Genomic DNA, 18,250 nt, shown 5'->3' on the forward strand with positions numbered 1-18,250 from the left:
CCTTTTGAAACCAGCATTACACCTGTCTAGTAGACCACAACTGTGCCTAAAACTTGTTCCGTTTAAACCAAGTATTGTTAAAAGTTTTAGGCTTAAGATTACTGATATCTTTCGACTGGCTTATTTCATGAAATGTTCTATGAAAATCGTGCATGGCATATGAGACAATTTTGATATAAGTCTGTCAGTAAATATCAACCGAAGTGAAGTAAACAAGGGTTGCGTGACAAAATTATGTTTAGATTAGTTGATAAGATTGCTTACCTATAGGCCATGGCATGCGGTAGGTAGCTAGGTAAGGTAGTTTTAAATCTGAGACTCCCAAACTATATGAGAAGGTAAACCACCCAGCGTACCACAATTCCACACTACCCTAGCTAGATTTCATCAAACAATTAGAACTTTGGAGCTCTATCCTATAAAATAGAAATTGTTAAATACCATTAATTCTTCCTTCAACTCGAACAAGAAACACATATTCAATTTCTTATGTTTTGACCAATATGGCAGGTCTCAAGCGTTGTTCCCTATTATCGATCATCGTAGCAGCATTGTGTTTGTCAAGCATTAACATGAGTTTCGCCGCCAGGCACCTATTGCAAACTTCAATTCCTTCGATTCCGATTCCCAAGGGCTTCCCTCCACTGCCTATGCCCAATGCACTGCCTCCATTGCCAACTCTGCCAAAACCCACAACGCAAATGCCATCTTTGCCAGGCAGCCAAATGCCATCTCTCCCAAACCCAACACTGCCAAACCTTCCCACTGCTCCCAAGTTCACTCTACCTCCACTTCCAGCCACTACATTCCCCGCCTTCCCCACTACAATCCCTTCACTCCCCACCATTCCAACCACGATTCCATCAGTGACTTCCCTCTCACCTCCACCATCGAATTAAACAGCAACTTATCCTTGGGGAACTGGTCTCCACTGGTTGTGTATGAGATGATACTATCGCAGGATTGATCGAGTTTATACCCTATACACATTTGTTTCCTTTTTTCTTGCATCCACTTCAGACGCATTATGTACTAGTTTTTAGATCAGTTCGCTTGTGTAATACTATTGTTATTCTTCTGTATTCTGCTCTGTTGTTATATATATGATTCATATCTATTTCAATGGCCTCCTCTAAAATTCAATTATTCAAGAAATGATAACTGCCAACTTACCATGATTCAACTATAAACTTGAGGATTTCAAATTAAAAGTTCATTTCCAGGGTGTCAATAAACATCAGTTCTAGACTTCTTGTACATTCAAGTTTGATGGGGCATAATCCATGCAGGTACGTGCATAGCTTAACAATTGGTGCTCAAGAACATAATGCACCAATTGCTAAGCTATATACGTACATGCATTAGTCTTCGTGACCCTCAAAAACCCCAACAATCTCAAACTGGCTCAAGTCTAAAAAGCACCTATATATATATATATATTAATCCAATATAGGTCCTCACCACCCTACATAACCCCAGAAATCTCCCATTCCCTTGGCGTGCATCCATCATAAACTCTGTGAGCCCGCTATTCCCCGATCACGCTCAGAAAAACCCACACATCCCTTAACATCCAAACACGAGTACATTTCAAGTCGATATTCATCATTTCTATTACACTGGAATTCTATGCATGCTATGACCCAATTAATTAGTTGTTAATTATCACCCTCAGGAATCCCAATTGTCTGAATCTAATAATTGTTAAACAGCGACAAACGTGGCCCGTGGACCAACTGTACCGATATTGTCCCAACTTAGCCACTTCACAGGTGTTGGGTTTTAATCACAAAAGGCCTTGGTACAATTGGTTATTATCCACCCACTTATAAGCTTTATTTTCTTTGTCACTTCTTAGATGTGGGATCTCTCCTCTCCAACACGCCCCCTCACGTGCAATCTAATTTTTAGGTCTGCACGTGACAAATTAACATCACACATACTGGGATGAAAGAAACTAAGGTCCAGTAACCAACGACACTTAGTGGCCATCCAATCGGAAATCCTTTGATGGCATGACAAAGTGGCACCCAACTCGGGCCCACGAAAGATTGGAGGCGCGACTGGAGAGGGACCCGCTCTGATACCATGTTAAACAGCGACAAGCGTGGCCCGTGGACCAACTGTACCGATATTGTCCCAACTTAGCCACCTCACAAGTGTTGGATTTTAATCACAAAAGGCCTCGGTACAATTGGTTATTATCCACCAATTTCTAAGTTTTATTTTCTTTGTCACTTCTTAGACGTGAGATCTCTCATCTCCAACAATAATCCTATTATTGTATCATAAAAATTTACCAATATGAGAAGCAAAACGGTGATATTTCCCTACAATTAATACACTCCCTAACACCCAATACACAAAGATCGTTGCACCACTAGAGCAACACATTGACACCATCGCTATATATCTTTGCAAGATCATCCTTGCAAGTCTTTTCGCTCAAAATTTAGCACTAAGCTGACAAAAGATGATACATTTCTTGGGGGGAGATGCACACTAAAACGACTGATGACCAACCATATCAAGCAGAAATACATCCCCTAAAAATAGATCGCAACCCGCCACCATGGCTAAACGACTTCTGCCACTAAAACGATAAACCAAAGGAGTTCCACGAAACACAAGCGAAAGGCTTGTAATAAGAGGTCAGTCAGAAATATGTCCAAATACCAATATGGGAAGTCTGTGTTGACCCATCCTTTGGAAATTTGGGGTAAAATTAACACAAAGTTCACCCTCAAAGGCTCAAAACAATCACTATCAAACACTACAATACTCTTTGTGGACTGAATATGCCAATTGTGTATTTACGTTTGTCTGGAAAAGGTATCATTCACTTAATGATAATTACGTAATAGGGAAGCATGCACGGTTACTAATCAGATGAACGATTAAATACTTGTAAGAACTTGATAACCAGTGCTACACGATTAGCTAACTAAAACAAAATGAATCATTTAGAATTGGAAAGTTTGTATACGATTAAGAATAAAGTTGTCCTTTGAAACAGAAAAAAAAATGCAGTTCGTAATATAAGGAGTATAATATATTGAAACAGCTGATGATTTCGTGTAATCTTGTGAATATACGTGGTTAGCTAGTGACTCTATTCACATGGCAGGTTCGCATGAAGTAATCAGTATATCATTCTCAAAAATTTATACAAAAGAAGAAAGAAAAAGGTACGTGCATGCGTGGAATAATTTGCTTGATAATATATTCCGTTCTCAAGTAAAACATAAAACATTGTCTACTAGATAAACATCCGTTTAGCGTTGATGGTAGCTAGAACAGCTTACCTTAATTATCAAGAGATCCCCTAAAGATGGTAGGTAGGTAAGGTAGTTTTAACCTTGAGCAGGCTTCAAAACTATATGATCATATGAGAAGGTAAGCTACCCAGTACCACTATTCTAGTATTCTACTCTACCCCAACTAAATTTCATCAAACATTGAGAACTTTGGACTTTGGAGTCTCCTTCTCTATAAATACCCTTCAGTCTTCTTTCATCAACTCAAACAAGAAAGAAAGATCAAGTTTCTTATTTTTCAACTAACATGGCAGGCCTCAAGCATTGTTCTCTATTAACTATCATTGTAGCAGCATTGTGTTTGTCAACCATTGACATGAGTTTCGGCGCCAGGCACTTATTGCAGACTTCAATTCCATCGATTCCGATTCCCAAGGGCTTCCCTCCACTGCCTTCAACACTGCCTATGCCCACTACACTGCCTCCATTGCCAACTCTGCCAAAACCCACATCACAAATCCCATCTGTGCCAGGCACCCAAATGCCATCTCTCCCAAATCCAACACTGCCAAACCTTCCCACTGCTCCCAAGTTCACTCTGCCTCCCCTTCCAGCCACATTCCCCAGCTTCCCCACTACAATCCCTTCACTTCCCACCATTCCAACCACGATTCCATCAGTGCCTTCTCTGTCACCTCCTCCATCGAATTAAGTTGCTGCTCATCCTTGGATATCATGGAACTGGCCTACAGTGGTTCTGTGCGTGAGCTAGTTGACACTGCCACTAAATTGATCGAGCCTATACCCTATACACATTTGTTTATCTTATGAAATTTCTTTTTTTTTTCTTGCATCCATTTAAAATAAAAATTATGTACTAGTTTTCAGATCAGTTTCGCTTGTGTAATTCTATTGTCATTCTGTTGGATTCTGCTCTTTTGTTATATATATAAACACACGATTCATATTGGTTTCAATGAGCTCCTCTAAAATTCAACCACTCAAACAATGATAATTGCTAACTTACTATGAATCAATTATAAAGTATAAGAAAAAGAAAAACAAAAGTCTTTTTTGTCAAAGTTTCAAAACAAACGGTCATTTCTAGGTGTCAAATACATCACTTCTAAATTTCTAATACACTAAAGCTAGCCTAAATTCTATGCAGAAACATATTCACATCACTCAAAACTCAAGCCAAGACCAAAATGAACAAACTGCCAAGAAACAATGTATAGTTGTACTAGCAAGTAGTCATAGATTGTTAATTAAAACGTCTATAATAAACTCTGTAAAACATCACGTTATTATAGAATAAGCAGAGATCGTTCAGTACGGGAAATTGAAGAGAACTCTACACTTTTAGTTTTAACAAATAATATGGGATTTGAGATTGATTATTAACTACTAATGAAAATAAATTATAAATTACTATTTATATGATCGACTTCTCTTTAATAAACTTAAACCAAATTTACCATTACACCACATAATTACAAATTCGAACCTATCATGCATTCTAATTCGACCAATTACATACTTTTTAGACACCAATACAATTAGAGCCTTATGGGATCATCTAATCATGCAAGATTTCAATTAACATTTAGAATGATTTAGGGCCTAATCTAAATTTGCATGCAATCGAATTCAATAACACTTAGAGTAGAAATCAAACAAGATTACATTTAAGCACCAAATCTTTGTTGGAGACATGTTTCATGTATGGTGTTATCCACCATGGTTTTACATGCAAATTTCCAGAATTTTTACCACTTTTAATCAACACAAACCAAACCTACTTATGGCATGATTTGATTTGTGTCAATATGGTTGATGAATCTAGCACTCAAACATAATCTTAGGGACTGCATCCAAGCACTAAATTCTTATGCAAATATCTGTAAATTATCTAAAACTATGAGAAAGATTATTAGAACAGAACAATTGAAATACAAACTTATTAATTATAGGAAACCATCAATTCGGCAAAGATCCAACAATCCAATAAAACAATCTGAAAATTTTGATTCTTAATACAAAACAATAATCTCACACAAACATCATACTACAATCTTCATAGACAAAGTATTGTAAAAAATCAAAAACGAACAAACCCATGGAGATGAGTTGCGAGAATCACACGTTGTAGAAACCTTGGAGGTGTGTCTTCAATGGTGATTTCGGTGGAGATGGAATTAGTATATGGGAGGAGAATCGCTTGCTGTTTTGGTGAAGAATGTTTGAAGTAGTAACTTGGTAGAGTTTTGGCTCTTGAATGCAAATGATAAGTGATCATTTTTTTGTGTGAATGATGTGCTATTTATAGAAGAGTTTTGGCTCCTTGAATATTATAGGCTTATAGCTTGGACTTTTTCTCCTTAATTTCTTTCACTTATTTTTGTTATTGGTGGGTGCAATCTCTTTTGATGAATTCATTCATTTTCTTCTTTTTAGGTGTCTCCTTTATCTTTTGCATTATCTCTTTTTATTCTCTTCTTTTTTCTTTCTCTCTTTTTCTTTCACTTATTTTTTTCATTGGATAAATTCCTTATTTTTCTCCTTTGTAGGTGTCTCATTTTTTCTTTATTTTCCTCATTTGCTTGACTTTTCTTATATTTTTTCCCTTCATTGTACAATCTGAAAATAATAATAAAAAAGATAATTCATATAAAAAAATCAAGTAAGTTACTAGAATATTTGAGTAAGATTAGGAAAATTACGGAATAAAAATTTACGTTCAAGTAAGATTTTCCTAAATTGTACGTTTTCTAGTCTAAAAATAATTCCTAATGCAAGTAGGATTCTCAATATATCACAAATGTGAGAGAAATGCCGATTAATGAAGACTCTTAATTTAACTAGGTTTCCTACTTACACAAGGAATTCTACTCTAAACAGGATTCTCGACAATTTATGTGTTTTCAACCTGTTTTAACACCAAAATGTAACCAACGCCACCATAAACTCCTAACTCGACTAAATGATTTGATACTACAACGATAAGAGCTAAGAAAAGTACAACTGGAGGTAAAAACATGTTAAGAACGTCGCATAAAGTGCTCCTATCAACTACCTCACACTTGGCTTTTGCTAGTCCCTTAGCAAAACAAAACTAAATAAGACATTATTGCCCCTAAATGGTTGCCTCAGAATCTCAAAACACATAGCGTTCAAGTTTAAGCATTTGAATGTAAGCACATAAATTCCAAGTTTCATAAACATGTTTCATAATATGAATAAGTCAGATATGAGATAATAAACATTTAACATGTTTAGTCAATCCAATCCTACTCACAAGACATACTCTCTTCTTTTCACTCAGATTCATGGTTATCATTCACACACAAGTATTTGCAAAGAAAGGATATTAAGGTATCAAATAACTTGCATATTTGAACAAATGAAACCACTTTGTGAATAACAGAGAAAAATCTCATTTAACAACTAAGTGCACAAATTGACCAAAACCATATGCTCAACTCTTGTGATCATCTCCACAAACCAAGATTTGCTCATTTTAAGAATCATTAGGATCATTAGTTAAGGTAAATATTTAGGCTTAGCTAAAAGCATGGAATATCAAGGAATCACATAGGTAATCCTATAGACTTAGCAGAGTAAACATCATCCTTATGACACCACACACCATCAGGGGCCGAATATAACAAGTTGGGGACAATCATCATTCTAACCACAAAGTGAATATGGACAAAGGTCAAGTAAAAAATATTTAGACCTTCAATTACAACTCACCTCCAAATCACAAATGAAAGACAATATAACTTTTTTTTTCTTTTCTTGCCGAGTTCATCATTCATTTTTTTTCTTATTTTTTTTTCGGCAATGCTTGCTTAAAAGCTTGTTGATTCTTTTTTTAAATGTCTTCCACCCCACACTTATTTCATGCATCATCATAACATCATCTCCACAAGAATTCTGCAAAATCTATAAGACAAGGTAGAGGTAACTATACTAAGCATGGAGATAACATAGGTAATGAAGAAAATGTTCAATGTAAGTTTAAATGGGGTTCAACTAAACGGTCTCAAACAAGGCACATAAAAGGATACATGGCTGTTTGACTAAAGTGGTGGTATTCATAGAAATGATCCATAAATCATTTTCAAAATTAGAGCATTTTATGACTTAAAAATTTCAAAAATCACAAAAGTGAATTCTAGTAAATTCTAGAGTCCATTAAAAGCTATGACACATAGATATTTAATATGCAAAGAATAGTGAGGTTCATGAACAACTACGAAATTTCATATTACATCTCATGAAGAAAATACATATAGGATCAAAAACTCACAACTTGTTATGGATTTTAAACTGACCAAAAATGTATGTCATAATCAATCAATCCAAATCTCACATGTTCATATTAAATCCACATTATTAATGAAACTTACAATTCAATTCTTATGGAATGCAAAACCATCATCTATGTATTTAGAGACATAATCATCCTAGACTTTAGGGGCATCCTAAGACTCAAATAAAGCAAACACATTTTTTAAAACTTTTTTTTAACAGAAACAAATAAACACAAAGCAGACTTGTAAACATACCCCACACTTAGAAAATTACATTGCCCTCAATGTAAGCTCAATAGTAAGAATGTAATTCATAAGCATAGAATAAGATCACATATTATCACATATACAATTCAACCATAAGAGTGAATGGATTATAAAATTCAAACTCTCGTAGACGACTTCTCCACAGATACGGTTGAAATGGGTTGCCTCCCATGCAACGCTTAAGTTTTATAGCCTCTCAGCCTAGACTCTCTCATGTTCATTATCCTTTAGGCGCATTTGTCATAATTGTCTCCTCATACGTGTGCTCCTCAAATGGCTCATAGTAGGGCTTAAGTCGATGCTCATTCACCTTGAATGTCTTCCCTGTTGTATCACTTTAAATCTTAACTGCACCATAAGCAAACACGTTAGGAACAACAAATGGTGTCAACCCAACACGAACGAAGTTTCCCTGGAAACAACATAAGCCTCGATTGGAATAACAAAACTTTCTGGCCGAGTTGGAACTTCTTTCCTCTAATCATTTTATTTTATTTTATTTTATTCTTCATTATTTTTTTATTCTTTATTTTATTTTATTTTTACGAAATCTACAAGTGTAAAGTATTACTAAGTCTAATTGATTATATTCACACACAATCCTAACATTTAAGATACGTGAAGCAGATGAGCTAACTGTGCAATGGACTGAAACAGCCCTAGATAAGGGTCTTGCTTTATCCGATATACCTTAAAAGTTAGAATATCATTTTCTTTTGAAACTATATACATCTATTTATACGAAGTTATTTTCTAAGCTATAAAGCGAGTGAACGTGCGGCCTAAGTACATTGTCTATACACAAACTCATTCATTTGTTTCAGAATGTTGGATAGCTAGAATCAGAGATAATCACAAGGCATGACTCATTTGTTGGACACTACGGGGGCCACATACTCGAAATGATGATTTCATAATCGACTCCATCACTGAGATATATGTCAGTCTATGGGCCTCTGATATCTACTTTTGTAAACCTTTAACCAGTGTAATGAAAATAGCATGTCTCTTACTCAGTTCGGATAACTTTGTGTGTTAGACTGACTCCAAAGTATTAATAAAAGTCGCCCTCAAGCCCAAGTAACCTTAGCAAGGTATAAATGGAGGGTTAATGCTAATATTAACAAAATTGACTTTACCTATTCCGTTCACTTTATAACTTACAATAAACTAAACATAAATAAACATTTTAGCTTCCTTAAAAATTTATCTAAGTGTAACAAGTATTCTATATGCATATTACAACAAATTAAAACATTTATCACAAAATATAGAATAAAACAAATTATATTTTATTTTTACAAAGTTACTGTTCAAGATTTTTTATTTATTGTGCGTACTTTACTGTTACAGATTACTGTTCACATATATTTATTTTATGAATTTTGTTTTTCGATTTATTATTTACAGTACACATTATTTTTACAAAGATCAAGTTTTTTTTTGTTTTTTTTGTTTTTTTACACTTTACAAAAATAAAATAAAAAATTTAATTAATTTGTTTTTTTTTACATTTTACAAGTATTTTTTGTCATTGGTGGGTGCAATCTCCTTTGATGAATTCATTCTTCTTCTTCTTTTTAGATGTTTTATTATTTCTCTTTTGCATTATATCTTTTTATTCTCTTCCTTTTTAGTTCTCTTCAATTTCTTTTACTTATTTTTGTCATTGGTGGGTGCAATCTCATTTGATAAATTCTTTCTTTTTCTCCTTTGTAGGTGTCTCCTTTTTTCTTTTTTGCATTATCTCTTTTTATTCTCTTCCTTTTTCTTTCTCTCTTTTTCTTTCACTTATTTTTGTCATTGGTGGGTGCAATCTCATTTGATAAATTACTTCTTTTTCTCCTTTGTAGGTGTCTCATTCTTTCTTTATTTTTCTCATTTGCTTGACTTTTCTTCTATTTTTTTCCTTTATTGTACAATCTGAAAATAATAAAAACAAGATAATTCATATAAAAAGATCAAGTAAGTTACTAGAATATTTGAGTAAGATTAGGAAAGTTACGGAATAAAAGTTTAAGTTCAAATAAGATTTTCCCAAATGGTACGTTTTTTAGTCTAAAAAATATTCCTAATGCAAGTAGGATTCTAAATATATCATAAATGTTAGAGAAATGCCGATTAATAAAGACTCTTAATTTAACTAGGTTTCCTAGTTACACAAGGAATCATACTCTAAACATGACTCTCGACAATTTATGTGTTTTCAACCTGTTTTAACACTAAAATGCAACCAACGCCACCATAGACTTTTAACTCGACTAAATGACTCAATACTACAACGATAAGAGCTAGACAAAGTACAACTGGAGGTAAAAACATGTTAAGAACGTCGCACAAAATACGCATATCAAGTGGCAAGAAAACTAGACACCAACCAATTACGATGTACAAGATATAACGGAAGCTTACTGGGTCACGGGGGGAATATTTCATCAATTGTTGAATCACATTCTCATCTTCTTCCTCCCCATGAATCTCAATCAGGGGAGCCCTCACAAAGTTGTTGCTATATCTTGAACCAGCACACATGAATTTAGGAATGTTAGATGCAAGCTTTAAAATTTCTTCATCACCCTCATCAAACCAAGACACTCCCTCACATCTAAAACCTAAAGGTCCTTGCAGCCTTTCAGTATAGTTACCAGACTATACCTATTGGTGTGTGACTTCCTCAAGCACAAGTACTTAACTTTAGGCACAAATCTTATGATTATAGATGCGTCATCATTTAATATGGACGCATTGGACAGATGCAACCCGCTAAATTTCTTGCACCTCTCGTTGATGTGTTCCAGAATTTCCCTTACAGTAGAGGTATATGCCCAGTAGATTCCAGGTAGCTTGAGAAACTGCGCTTCTCCTTTGCTGCGATTGATAACGTTTATGATAAAATTTGGGGACGCTGAACTTGCTCCAATCAAGTTCATATTCGCGTGCACACCTTATAAAGTATTCGAAGCGAGAATTCTCGGTTTCATTATGATAATCCCAAGGATCCTCAATACCAACTTCAAATCTCCAAGGATCAAATCCGATCTCAGTGTCCGGGAAGAAGAGGAGAATGCAGGATCGGGGCTTGTTCTGTACCACGATTTACAGACACAAGGGATGACCAAGAGTATAGACTCAGTTCTTACTCTCTGAAACACATTCACCAAACAGTCGGTGTTCAAATCCTCCCATCTTCGATCAGGCGGGTACTTGCGTTTGGGATTTAGAAGCCAATCCAGCCGCATTGATTTCTCGTCCTCCTCTGGTACGTGATGCAAATTGCTTTAAAAGGACTTGCTTGGATCGTGGTTTTGTTGACCTAGGGTTTTTTTTCTCACAAGATAGGTTATGTGAGGGTACTCTAAAATACTTGCTCTGATGATTCCGTTCTTAACGAGGTTTCCTTAAACTTCAAGGTATTGCATAACAAGTTAACAATTAACAAGCTATAGACTAAACCTACATTTGATAAGATATGGATTGACAGATACGATAGTTATCAAATACGATTTTTACACCATGAAGGCATGAACCCTTACAACATCCAGCAAACCAACGACAGAGCAAAGGGTAAAACATAAGCAATAATCACTAGTACTAAACTCCAACACTCTTCCGTATAACATACGTATATATTTGATCGTTTTGTTCCTTTTTGCTCTCCTCTAGAACTTTGTCAGCTACTTCTCTACTTATTCAACAGAAAAAAAAAAAAAAAAAGTCGGCATCATGCATAACCATAATGTGAGCTCGATTAGAACTGGCGGCAGATGCAACTCCAAGAAACCATGATCTTGAAATATTGCCATAGCATTCTTTCAGCGCTCCCAATAGAGGCTGCACTACGAGCTTGTCTAACTGGCCAATCATAAACCCAAACTATACATAGTTTGAGTAAAACCTCATAGATGTCTTCCAAAGACAGGATTTAGGTGTTCAAATACAGACACACATTATTAAAAAACAAAAAACAAACAAATGCAGTTGGTACACATAACAATATCATCAACCCATGAAATCTGCCCTCCTCATCCCTTGTTACCCTCACCAGACTCATTCCTTGTCCTCTAATGTCATCACAACTCGTTATCCTCCTCGTTGGACATTCAAGACTCTTTGTCTTCCTCCAACATACAAGACTCGGCGCCCTCCAAATCGGTATCCATACAAGACCCTATGCCCTCCTCCTCCTTGTCCAACTCTAGAACCCTCACTCATAAATTTAGGAATACTAGCAGCAAGCTTGGCTATTTCTTCATCCCCTTCATCGAAACCACTACAGTCCCTAACATCCAAAAGTTCCAGGCCCTTGCAGCCTTGCAATAAAGTTACAAGACCCTGCCTACCAATTCTCGCCCTCCTCAACCATAAGCACTTAATTTTCGGCACAAACTTAACAATGGTCAATGCCGCCTTCTTCCCAATATCAGCATCACACACATTCAACCCACAGAAACTCTTGCATTTCTTCTTCACATGTTCAAGCACTACTTCTAAAGCATAAGAGCCAGTAGGCAGCTTAAGAAACATCACATTTCCCATGCTACGATCAATCAAAAACTTGAAAAACCTAGCGGTGGAGAAACCCCGCAAATCAAGCTGAAACTCAATTGCAAATCTTTTTCTCACAAAGTACTGAAATCTAGACTCTTCCTCTTGAACATCATAACTTGAAAGATCATCAGTCCCATTAATGTCGAAAGAATCCGTACCTGGGACATCGTCTGGTACAATGAGGGGTTGCCAGCAAGCAGGGTTGAGGCTCGATCTGTACCATGACTTGCAGACGAAAGGGACAGAGACTAGAAGTGACCCAGTTCCCACTCTTTCAAAAACGTTGACCAAACAGTCCGGGTTCAAGTCCTCCCATCTTCGATCAGATTCATCAACGCTGACCCTCTGGGGACTGGAACTGAGATGGAGAAGCCGAAGGTATGATTCCATGGTGGGGTTTTGGTCTTCTGCTTCTTCCGGAGGATTTGCAGACATCTTGAGAGCTAAGCTTTCCTTTCTGAGTTTCTCTCTGAAAGGGGAAACTTTCCTCGTCCGTGAAAGAGCTTGGGCTACCAGCTTTGGTCAATAAAATGCTCACGTATGATTTTTGAATTTTTGTTCGCATCCGTGCTAAACTATCGTGAAAGGTTAATATATTACCTCACCTTAAAGTTGTACTAGTGTAGTACTCACATTCGCAATTCTCTATCAACGACGGGTCTGAGGCCAATTTCTATCACATCTCCGTCTTCTAGGTCACGTGTCTCACACGTGACCACAAAAAAAAAGTATTTAGTACTTAAACTCTTGTGGCAAGGTTAATATAGTACCCATACTCTAAGTTGTACCAATATAGTACACAAACTCGTAATTCGCTATCAACATAGTACACATCCGACCCCAGGTCGCTCTGGTCCGGCCCAAATGTGAATCGGGAAGGTGGTGTGAGAGGAGTGGTGGGGGGTAGAGGTGGAGGAAGGGGGAGGATCGAGGGTGAGGATGCCGTAAGTGGAGGAGGTGAGGGAGACGATGTGGTTGTGTTTTTTCCAATCTCTTCAACCACGATGACGACTTCTCCCAACTTAGCAGCTCCGCCTTGAGCCATCACATCGTCTCCCTCACCTCCTCCACCTATGACCTCCTTACCCTCGACCCTCCCCCTTCCTCCACCTCTACCCCCACCACTCCCCTCACCCCACCTTCCTGGTTCACATTCGGGCCGGACCAGAGCGACATTGGCTCGGATGGGTACTACGTTGATAGAAAATTGCGAGTTTGGGTAATACATTGGTACAACTCAAAGTATCGGTACTACATTGACATTGCTACAAGAGTTTGAGTACTAAATACTTTTTTTTGTGGTCACGTGCGGGACACATAACCTAGAAGACAGAGCCGTGATGGAAATTGGCCTCAGACCTGTCGTTGGTAGCGAATTGCAAGTTTGGGTGCTACACTGGTACAATTTTGAGGTTGGGTACTACATTGACCTTGTCATAATAGTTTAGAACTTAATGCAAAAAACAAAATTCATAATTTTTATGGTCAGTTAAATACAATCTTACCCTTAACCAAACTATAGTGTCCTCCATATTTATTAATCTAAAGGATCTAAAATAACCAATCTTGGGACAAAATTGGTTTATATGGATCACATGGGCGGTTTGGTGATAGTTGGCATAGTTTAGTCGAAGAAATGTTTTCGACTAGCTAGATCGACAGTTTTGCATAAAAAATCTAATCGTTGCGTAATCTGTTTTGAAGTCACTGTATAATTAGGCATGATGCATTTAAAAATAGTCTCTTTGTGCTGCATTTGCTAGTTTTGGTGAGCAAATGGACAATAAAGCAGGCACCAAATGCCAAGCTATAGAATCTATAGAGGTCTTGCGACACAGGGAGCTTTGTTTCTCTACAGCTTTCTGTTACTTTAACCCTCCATACATTTTCACTGTTTTTCACTTGTAACGCTCTGCAAGTCGTCGTCATCGGAGAACAGAAACCCCTATATCCTCTCCTCCTTGTTAAGGAATGCGGAAGAATAAACTGAAGAATGGAAATCGAAATAACTCACAACCACAAGCGAAAATAAAATGAAAGAGAACACTGAGATTTAACGTGGTTCGGCAAAGTGCCTACGTCCACGGGTAGCAACAATAAAGAACCTCCACTATACGAAGAAAGGTTACACCGAAAGAAACACTACTTCAAGACTCACACTTGAAGGGATACACTCTCACACACTTTATTTTGCTACACACACAAAACTCTCTACTTGGAGTTTTCTCTCTATCTCTCACTCTTGATCACACACAAGATGATCTCTCACTTATTGTTCTTCTATGTTTATTGCACCACTTCTCATGCCTTTATATAGGCAAACATCTTTGTGCAATTCATGCATTTGCATGTAACATGCATGGAAGCAAATTCAATCTTCTTCCTTGATTCATGCTCAATGTTAGCATGCTCATCAATGCATTCTTGTTTCTTTGTCAAACAAATCAACCACCTACCACCATAAGGTTGTACATTTGTTTCTTACCTTCAACAAAGGTTGCTCCAAGTTTCAATAAAACCAACTCCACCAATTAATGGGTCACCAAAACAATATGTGTGCTTGATTTACTCATGTGAACATCACATAGTTTTCACACCTTCATTAAGGAGGAATTGACCCTATCACTCCTCCTACTCCGTCGCTCCTCGGCTGAACCCCGAAAATGGCCAATGCAGCATCTGGTATGGCTGTGCACGATGAGTGCAAGATGAAGTTTCTGGAGCTCAAGACAAAAAGGGCCTACCGATCAATAGTGTTCAAGATTGAGGAGAAACAAAAGCAAGTCATTGTGGAAGCAACTGGTGATCCTGCACAAAGCTATGAAGCTTTCACAGATAGCCTTCCTTCTGATGAATGCCGTTATGCAATTTTTGATTTTGATTTTCTTACACCAGAGGGTGTCCCAAAAAGCCGGATATTCTTCATCGCATGGTCTCCCGATACATCAAGGGTGAGGAACAAGATGATCTACGCGAGCTCAAAGGACAGATTCAAGAGAGAGCTTGATGGAATTCAGATCTGAGATTCACCTTGATGTCATCAAGAGCCGTGCCAGCTAAATATATAACGTAGGATATCTGGTTGGGATTTCTTCCTTTCAGCCTATGTTACTTGAGTGGAATGTTTATACATTGTGGAATGGCGACTTGGCTAATGATGACATCAGTTTCCAAGTTCTGTCGTTGTTTCTTATTCGTTTTGAACAAGTGTCCCTGGTTTGTCGTATATCATATGATATGTTATGTTATAGAACCTATATGTTTGAGTGGCTGCTTTGGTAGTTCTATGTCAAGAAAAACTAATATGTAGTTGTTTTGTGGGGGTTTAGGACGACACCTTACCTCATGTTATGTGTTGTACATGACCCTTGTCATTTTACTTTGGATCATTATAAAGGATCATGCTTTTATGAAAAAAAAAAAACTCGAACGCGAGGATTTCTCCTCACAACTCCAAATCTCCAGTTAGAGTTCGTACCAAGATGGTATTCATCTTAAGTAACGAAAAAAACGGCATTATAATCAACGAATTGGTCACAGATTACCGTATCTGAATGAAATTATCAATATCAGCACATGATCAGCTAACAATATATATGCTTGTAAAAAAGAACAGTAACCAGCTGTGTCTTGAACCTAATGTACAGGATTATAAGCATGGCATATAGGAATATAAGCAGAGATTTTAGTTGGCAAAAACACAAAGCACCATTGACACAAGCATGATGAATATTGTACTATCTGCAAAATATACTTGTATCAAATAGAATCAAACATTCGAGTGCGACCTCAATTGAATAGAAAGTTCCACACCTATATTCTGATTTTGACTTGCTTGGTTCACAGAAATAGTACTTCACCAGTTCGCCTGTCCTCCTAGTCAAAAGGAGTAATTTTATCAACACGAGGCCTTCTGCCCTCGAGCACAACATTTCAATACACAGAAATGTGATACCTAAATGTCGACAGGAGCTTATGTTTGTTATGAAGCTCCTTGTGTAACTCTTTCTTATCCAAAGCACCAGTGTTGTAGTAGATGATGGTGAACGTATTCAGATGATAACTATTCTTTAACATATAATCTGCCACTTTTATGTCACATTTCCGTCCCTTGAATCCCCATATGAATATATTCTTCAGATGTGATGACAGACATATAGGCACAACCGCTGGTAGATCGCACAAACATTCATTATCACCTTCAGTTTTCTGAAAAATTTAAATGACATGAAACAACTTCATCAGGAGATACATGTTGTATTAATGAAAATCTTAAGAATTCCATAGATAGTTACTTACATCGCGAAAAAAAAACAGATATTCCAGATTAGGAGCTTTTTGAAGTACAGCTGATGGGCATTTCCAGTAATCGCAACCATAAAGAACCAACTCCAACTTAGTCAAATAACCAAAAGCAGGGAGGCAGCAATCCTTGGTGAAAGATAAAAGTTTATTTATCAAACAAAAACTCAAGTAGAAATCATTTTTAAAGAAAATTTCAAGTCATAGTGTCATAGTCATACGGTACCAAAACAAACAGTAATAAACTTACGGATTAGGCTAGAAGGGACTTGGGAGTTGGGATACACTTACCATAAGAAGAGGAGCCGTAAGATACAGATCTTTGACCTCAGAAATTTGAGCCAGCAGGAGCATATTTGGAAGGTTTGGTAAGGAAGCCTGTCTTTCTTCTACAAGATTGTCATTGATCTCAAAGAGGATACTAGCTCTGACCAGCAGGGATTTTGTATTATCCAAAACCAAATTTGGCTGAAGGCAAAAGCAGCAGAGATAAAGATTTTCTAGCTTTGGGGCATCAACATAAAATCTTGGCTGGGGACTATTGAGATTATCTTCAACCGCTTCAGCTCAGGTGCAATGACCTTCAAATTAAAGGCAGCAATTACCGAAAATAAGCTTGCTGAACTATGTATTCTCAGATAAACAAGCTTAGGACAGGAAGAAAAAATCTTTTCCGTTTCATGCTCAACAGGATCCGTAACGCTTACTTTGAGGGACTTGAGACTGGGGAAACAGTAGGATGTAGGAGCATCAAAAGTAATATGCCCACCAATGAAGTGCAAACTCAAACTCTGCAGTGTTTTGCAAGTAAAAACAGTTCTAGGCATTTGAATAGGCTCCCCATTATATTCAAGTCGGAGTGCAATTGCAATCATATTGCACCTAACAACAGTGCACATCCAATCAACAATGTGAGAGTCGAGAGAGATCCTGCTGAAAGAAAAACTTAGCAAAACGAAGTGTGAACTTCTGGATGTCTGATGAGTCCCGAAAAAGAAGCACTCGATTAACAAATGTAGCAAACCGATCAGAGTGACTGTGAGCAGTCCTAAAATAATCTACACGCTCATAAAACTTCAGCTTTTGGATAGAAGTCCACTGGTTGTTCCATCTTCTAGACAAAACTGTGGTCATCTAAAGTTGGAAGTGAGGAAAGTATGTGACTGATAAGTGCATCTGGCAATGTACTGATCCTATCGCTCGCATCCATTTCTTCTCTTCTTTTCGAACAAGCAATGTAATTCATTTGATCCATCCCAACTTTGTCAAGGCCAGGATATCTATTATGTCATTGAAGCTCTTGCAGAATATTTTTGTTTTTTACACGAAAGCTCCAGCAGATACTAAAATGTAAGCTGAAAGAAGGAACTGGGTGGACAAAACTTGTGAGATTACATGATCAGAATATATAGGGGAGTTTAGTAACTCCACATGCATTACCGAGAACCCCAAGAGTCATACAGGTGATACTTAAAATTTAATAAATTCATGTTTATTATTCAGTTTCGCCTATAACTGATGCATCAAAAATATTGGACAGTTTTCTAGTTTTCATAT

The 18,250-nt window shown here is 37.0% G+C and overlaps 5 protein-coding genes across 5 annotated transcripts; 1 reads left to right on the forward strand and 4 right to left on the reverse strand.

The window, feature by feature from the left end:
- Positions 1-417: 417 nt before the first annotated feature.
- On the reverse strand, positions 418-1,117 carry LOC126803137 (protein argonaute 3-like). Its single transcript, XM_050530893.1, has one exon. The coding sequence runs from the start codon at positions 845-847 to the stop codon at positions 488-490; it is 360 nt and encodes a 119-aa protein (XP_050386850.1). The 5' UTR covers positions 848-1,117; the 3' UTR covers positions 418-487.
- Positions 1,118-3,539: 2,422 nt separating this feature from the next.
- On the reverse strand, positions 3,540-4,171 carry LOC126803134 (uncharacterized). Its single transcript, XM_050530890.1, has one exon. It carries the CDS (start codon positions 3,915-3,917, stop codon positions 3,549-3,551), a length of 369 nt encoding a protein of 122 aa, XP_050386847.1. The 5' UTR covers positions 3,918-4,171; the 3' UTR covers positions 3,540-3,548.
- A 7,113-nt stretch (positions 4,172-11,284) lies between these two features.
- Positions 11,285-12,905, reverse strand: LOC126802839 (F-box protein FBW2-like). The gene has a single exon (XM_050530550.1). The coding sequence runs from the start codon at positions 12,824-12,826 to the stop codon at positions 11,924-11,926; it is 903 nt and encodes a 300-aa protein (XP_050386507.1). The 5' UTR covers positions 12,827-12,905; the 3' UTR covers positions 11,285-11,923.
- Positions 12,906-15,014: 2,109 nt separating this feature from the next.
- Positions 15,015-15,414, forward strand: LOC126802138 (actin-depolymerizing factor 3-like). The gene has a single exon (XM_050529697.1). The coding sequence runs from the start codon at positions 15,055-15,057 to the stop codon at positions 15,412-15,414; it is 360 nt and encodes a 119-aa protein (XP_050385654.1). The 5' UTR covers positions 15,015-15,054.
- Positions 15,415-16,324: 910 nt separating this feature from the next.
- Positions 16,325-17,827, reverse strand: LOC126803696 (putative F-box/FBD/LRR-repeat protein At3g49480). Its single transcript, XM_050531452.1, has 5 exons — positions 17,718-17,827; positions 17,275-17,623; positions 16,985-17,161; positions 16,691-16,822; positions 16,325-16,600 (listed from the first exon to the last, which is right to left on the reverse strand). Exons 1-5 carry the CDS (start codon positions 17,825-17,827, stop codon positions 16,325-16,327), a joined length of 1,044 nt encoding a protein of 347 aa, XP_050387409.1.
- Positions 17,828-18,250: the final 423 nt, after the last annotated feature.

This window comes from Argentina anserina, chromosome 7 (assembly GCF_933775445.1).
Source record: "Argentina anserina chromosome 7, drPotAnse1.1, whole genome shotgun sequence".
Lineage (NCBI taxonomy): Eukaryota > Viridiplantae > Streptophyta > Magnoliopsida > Rosales > Rosaceae > Argentina > Argentina anserina.

What these genes read in the sequence shown, in the direction of transcription:
- LOC126803137 (XM_050530893.1), bottom strand. Translation starts at nt 847, where the DNA reads ATGGTGGGGAGTGAAGGGATTGTAGTGGGGAAGGCGGGGAATGTAGTG.
- LOC126802839 (XM_050530550.1), bottom strand. Translation starts at nt 12,826, where the DNA reads ATGTCTGCAAATCCTCCGGAAGAAGCAGAAGACCAAAACCCCACCATG.
- LOC126803134 (XM_050530890.1), bottom strand. Translation starts at nt 3,917, where the DNA reads ATGGTGGGAAGTGAAGGGATTGTAGTGGGGAAGCTGGGGAATGTGGCT.
- LOC126802138 (XM_050529697.1), top strand. Translation starts at nt 15,055, where the DNA reads ATGGCCAATGCAGCATCTGGTATGGCTGTGCACGATGAGTGCAAGATG.
- LOC126803696 (XM_050531452.1), bottom strand. Translation starts at nt 17,827, where the DNA reads ATGACCACAGTTTTGTCTAGAAGATGGAACAACCAGTGGACTTCTATC. An exon ending in TTGCTGCCTTTAATTTGAAG is followed by an intron (nt 17,162 to 17,274) that starts GTCATTGCACCT and finishes TTTTGCCTTCAG; the next exon opens with CCAAATTTGGTTTTGGATAA. An exon ending in TTACGGCTCCTCTTCTTATG is followed by an intron (nt 16,823 to 16,984) that starts GTAAGTGTATCC and finishes TCTTTCACCAAG; the next exon opens with GATTGCTGCCTCCCTGCTTT.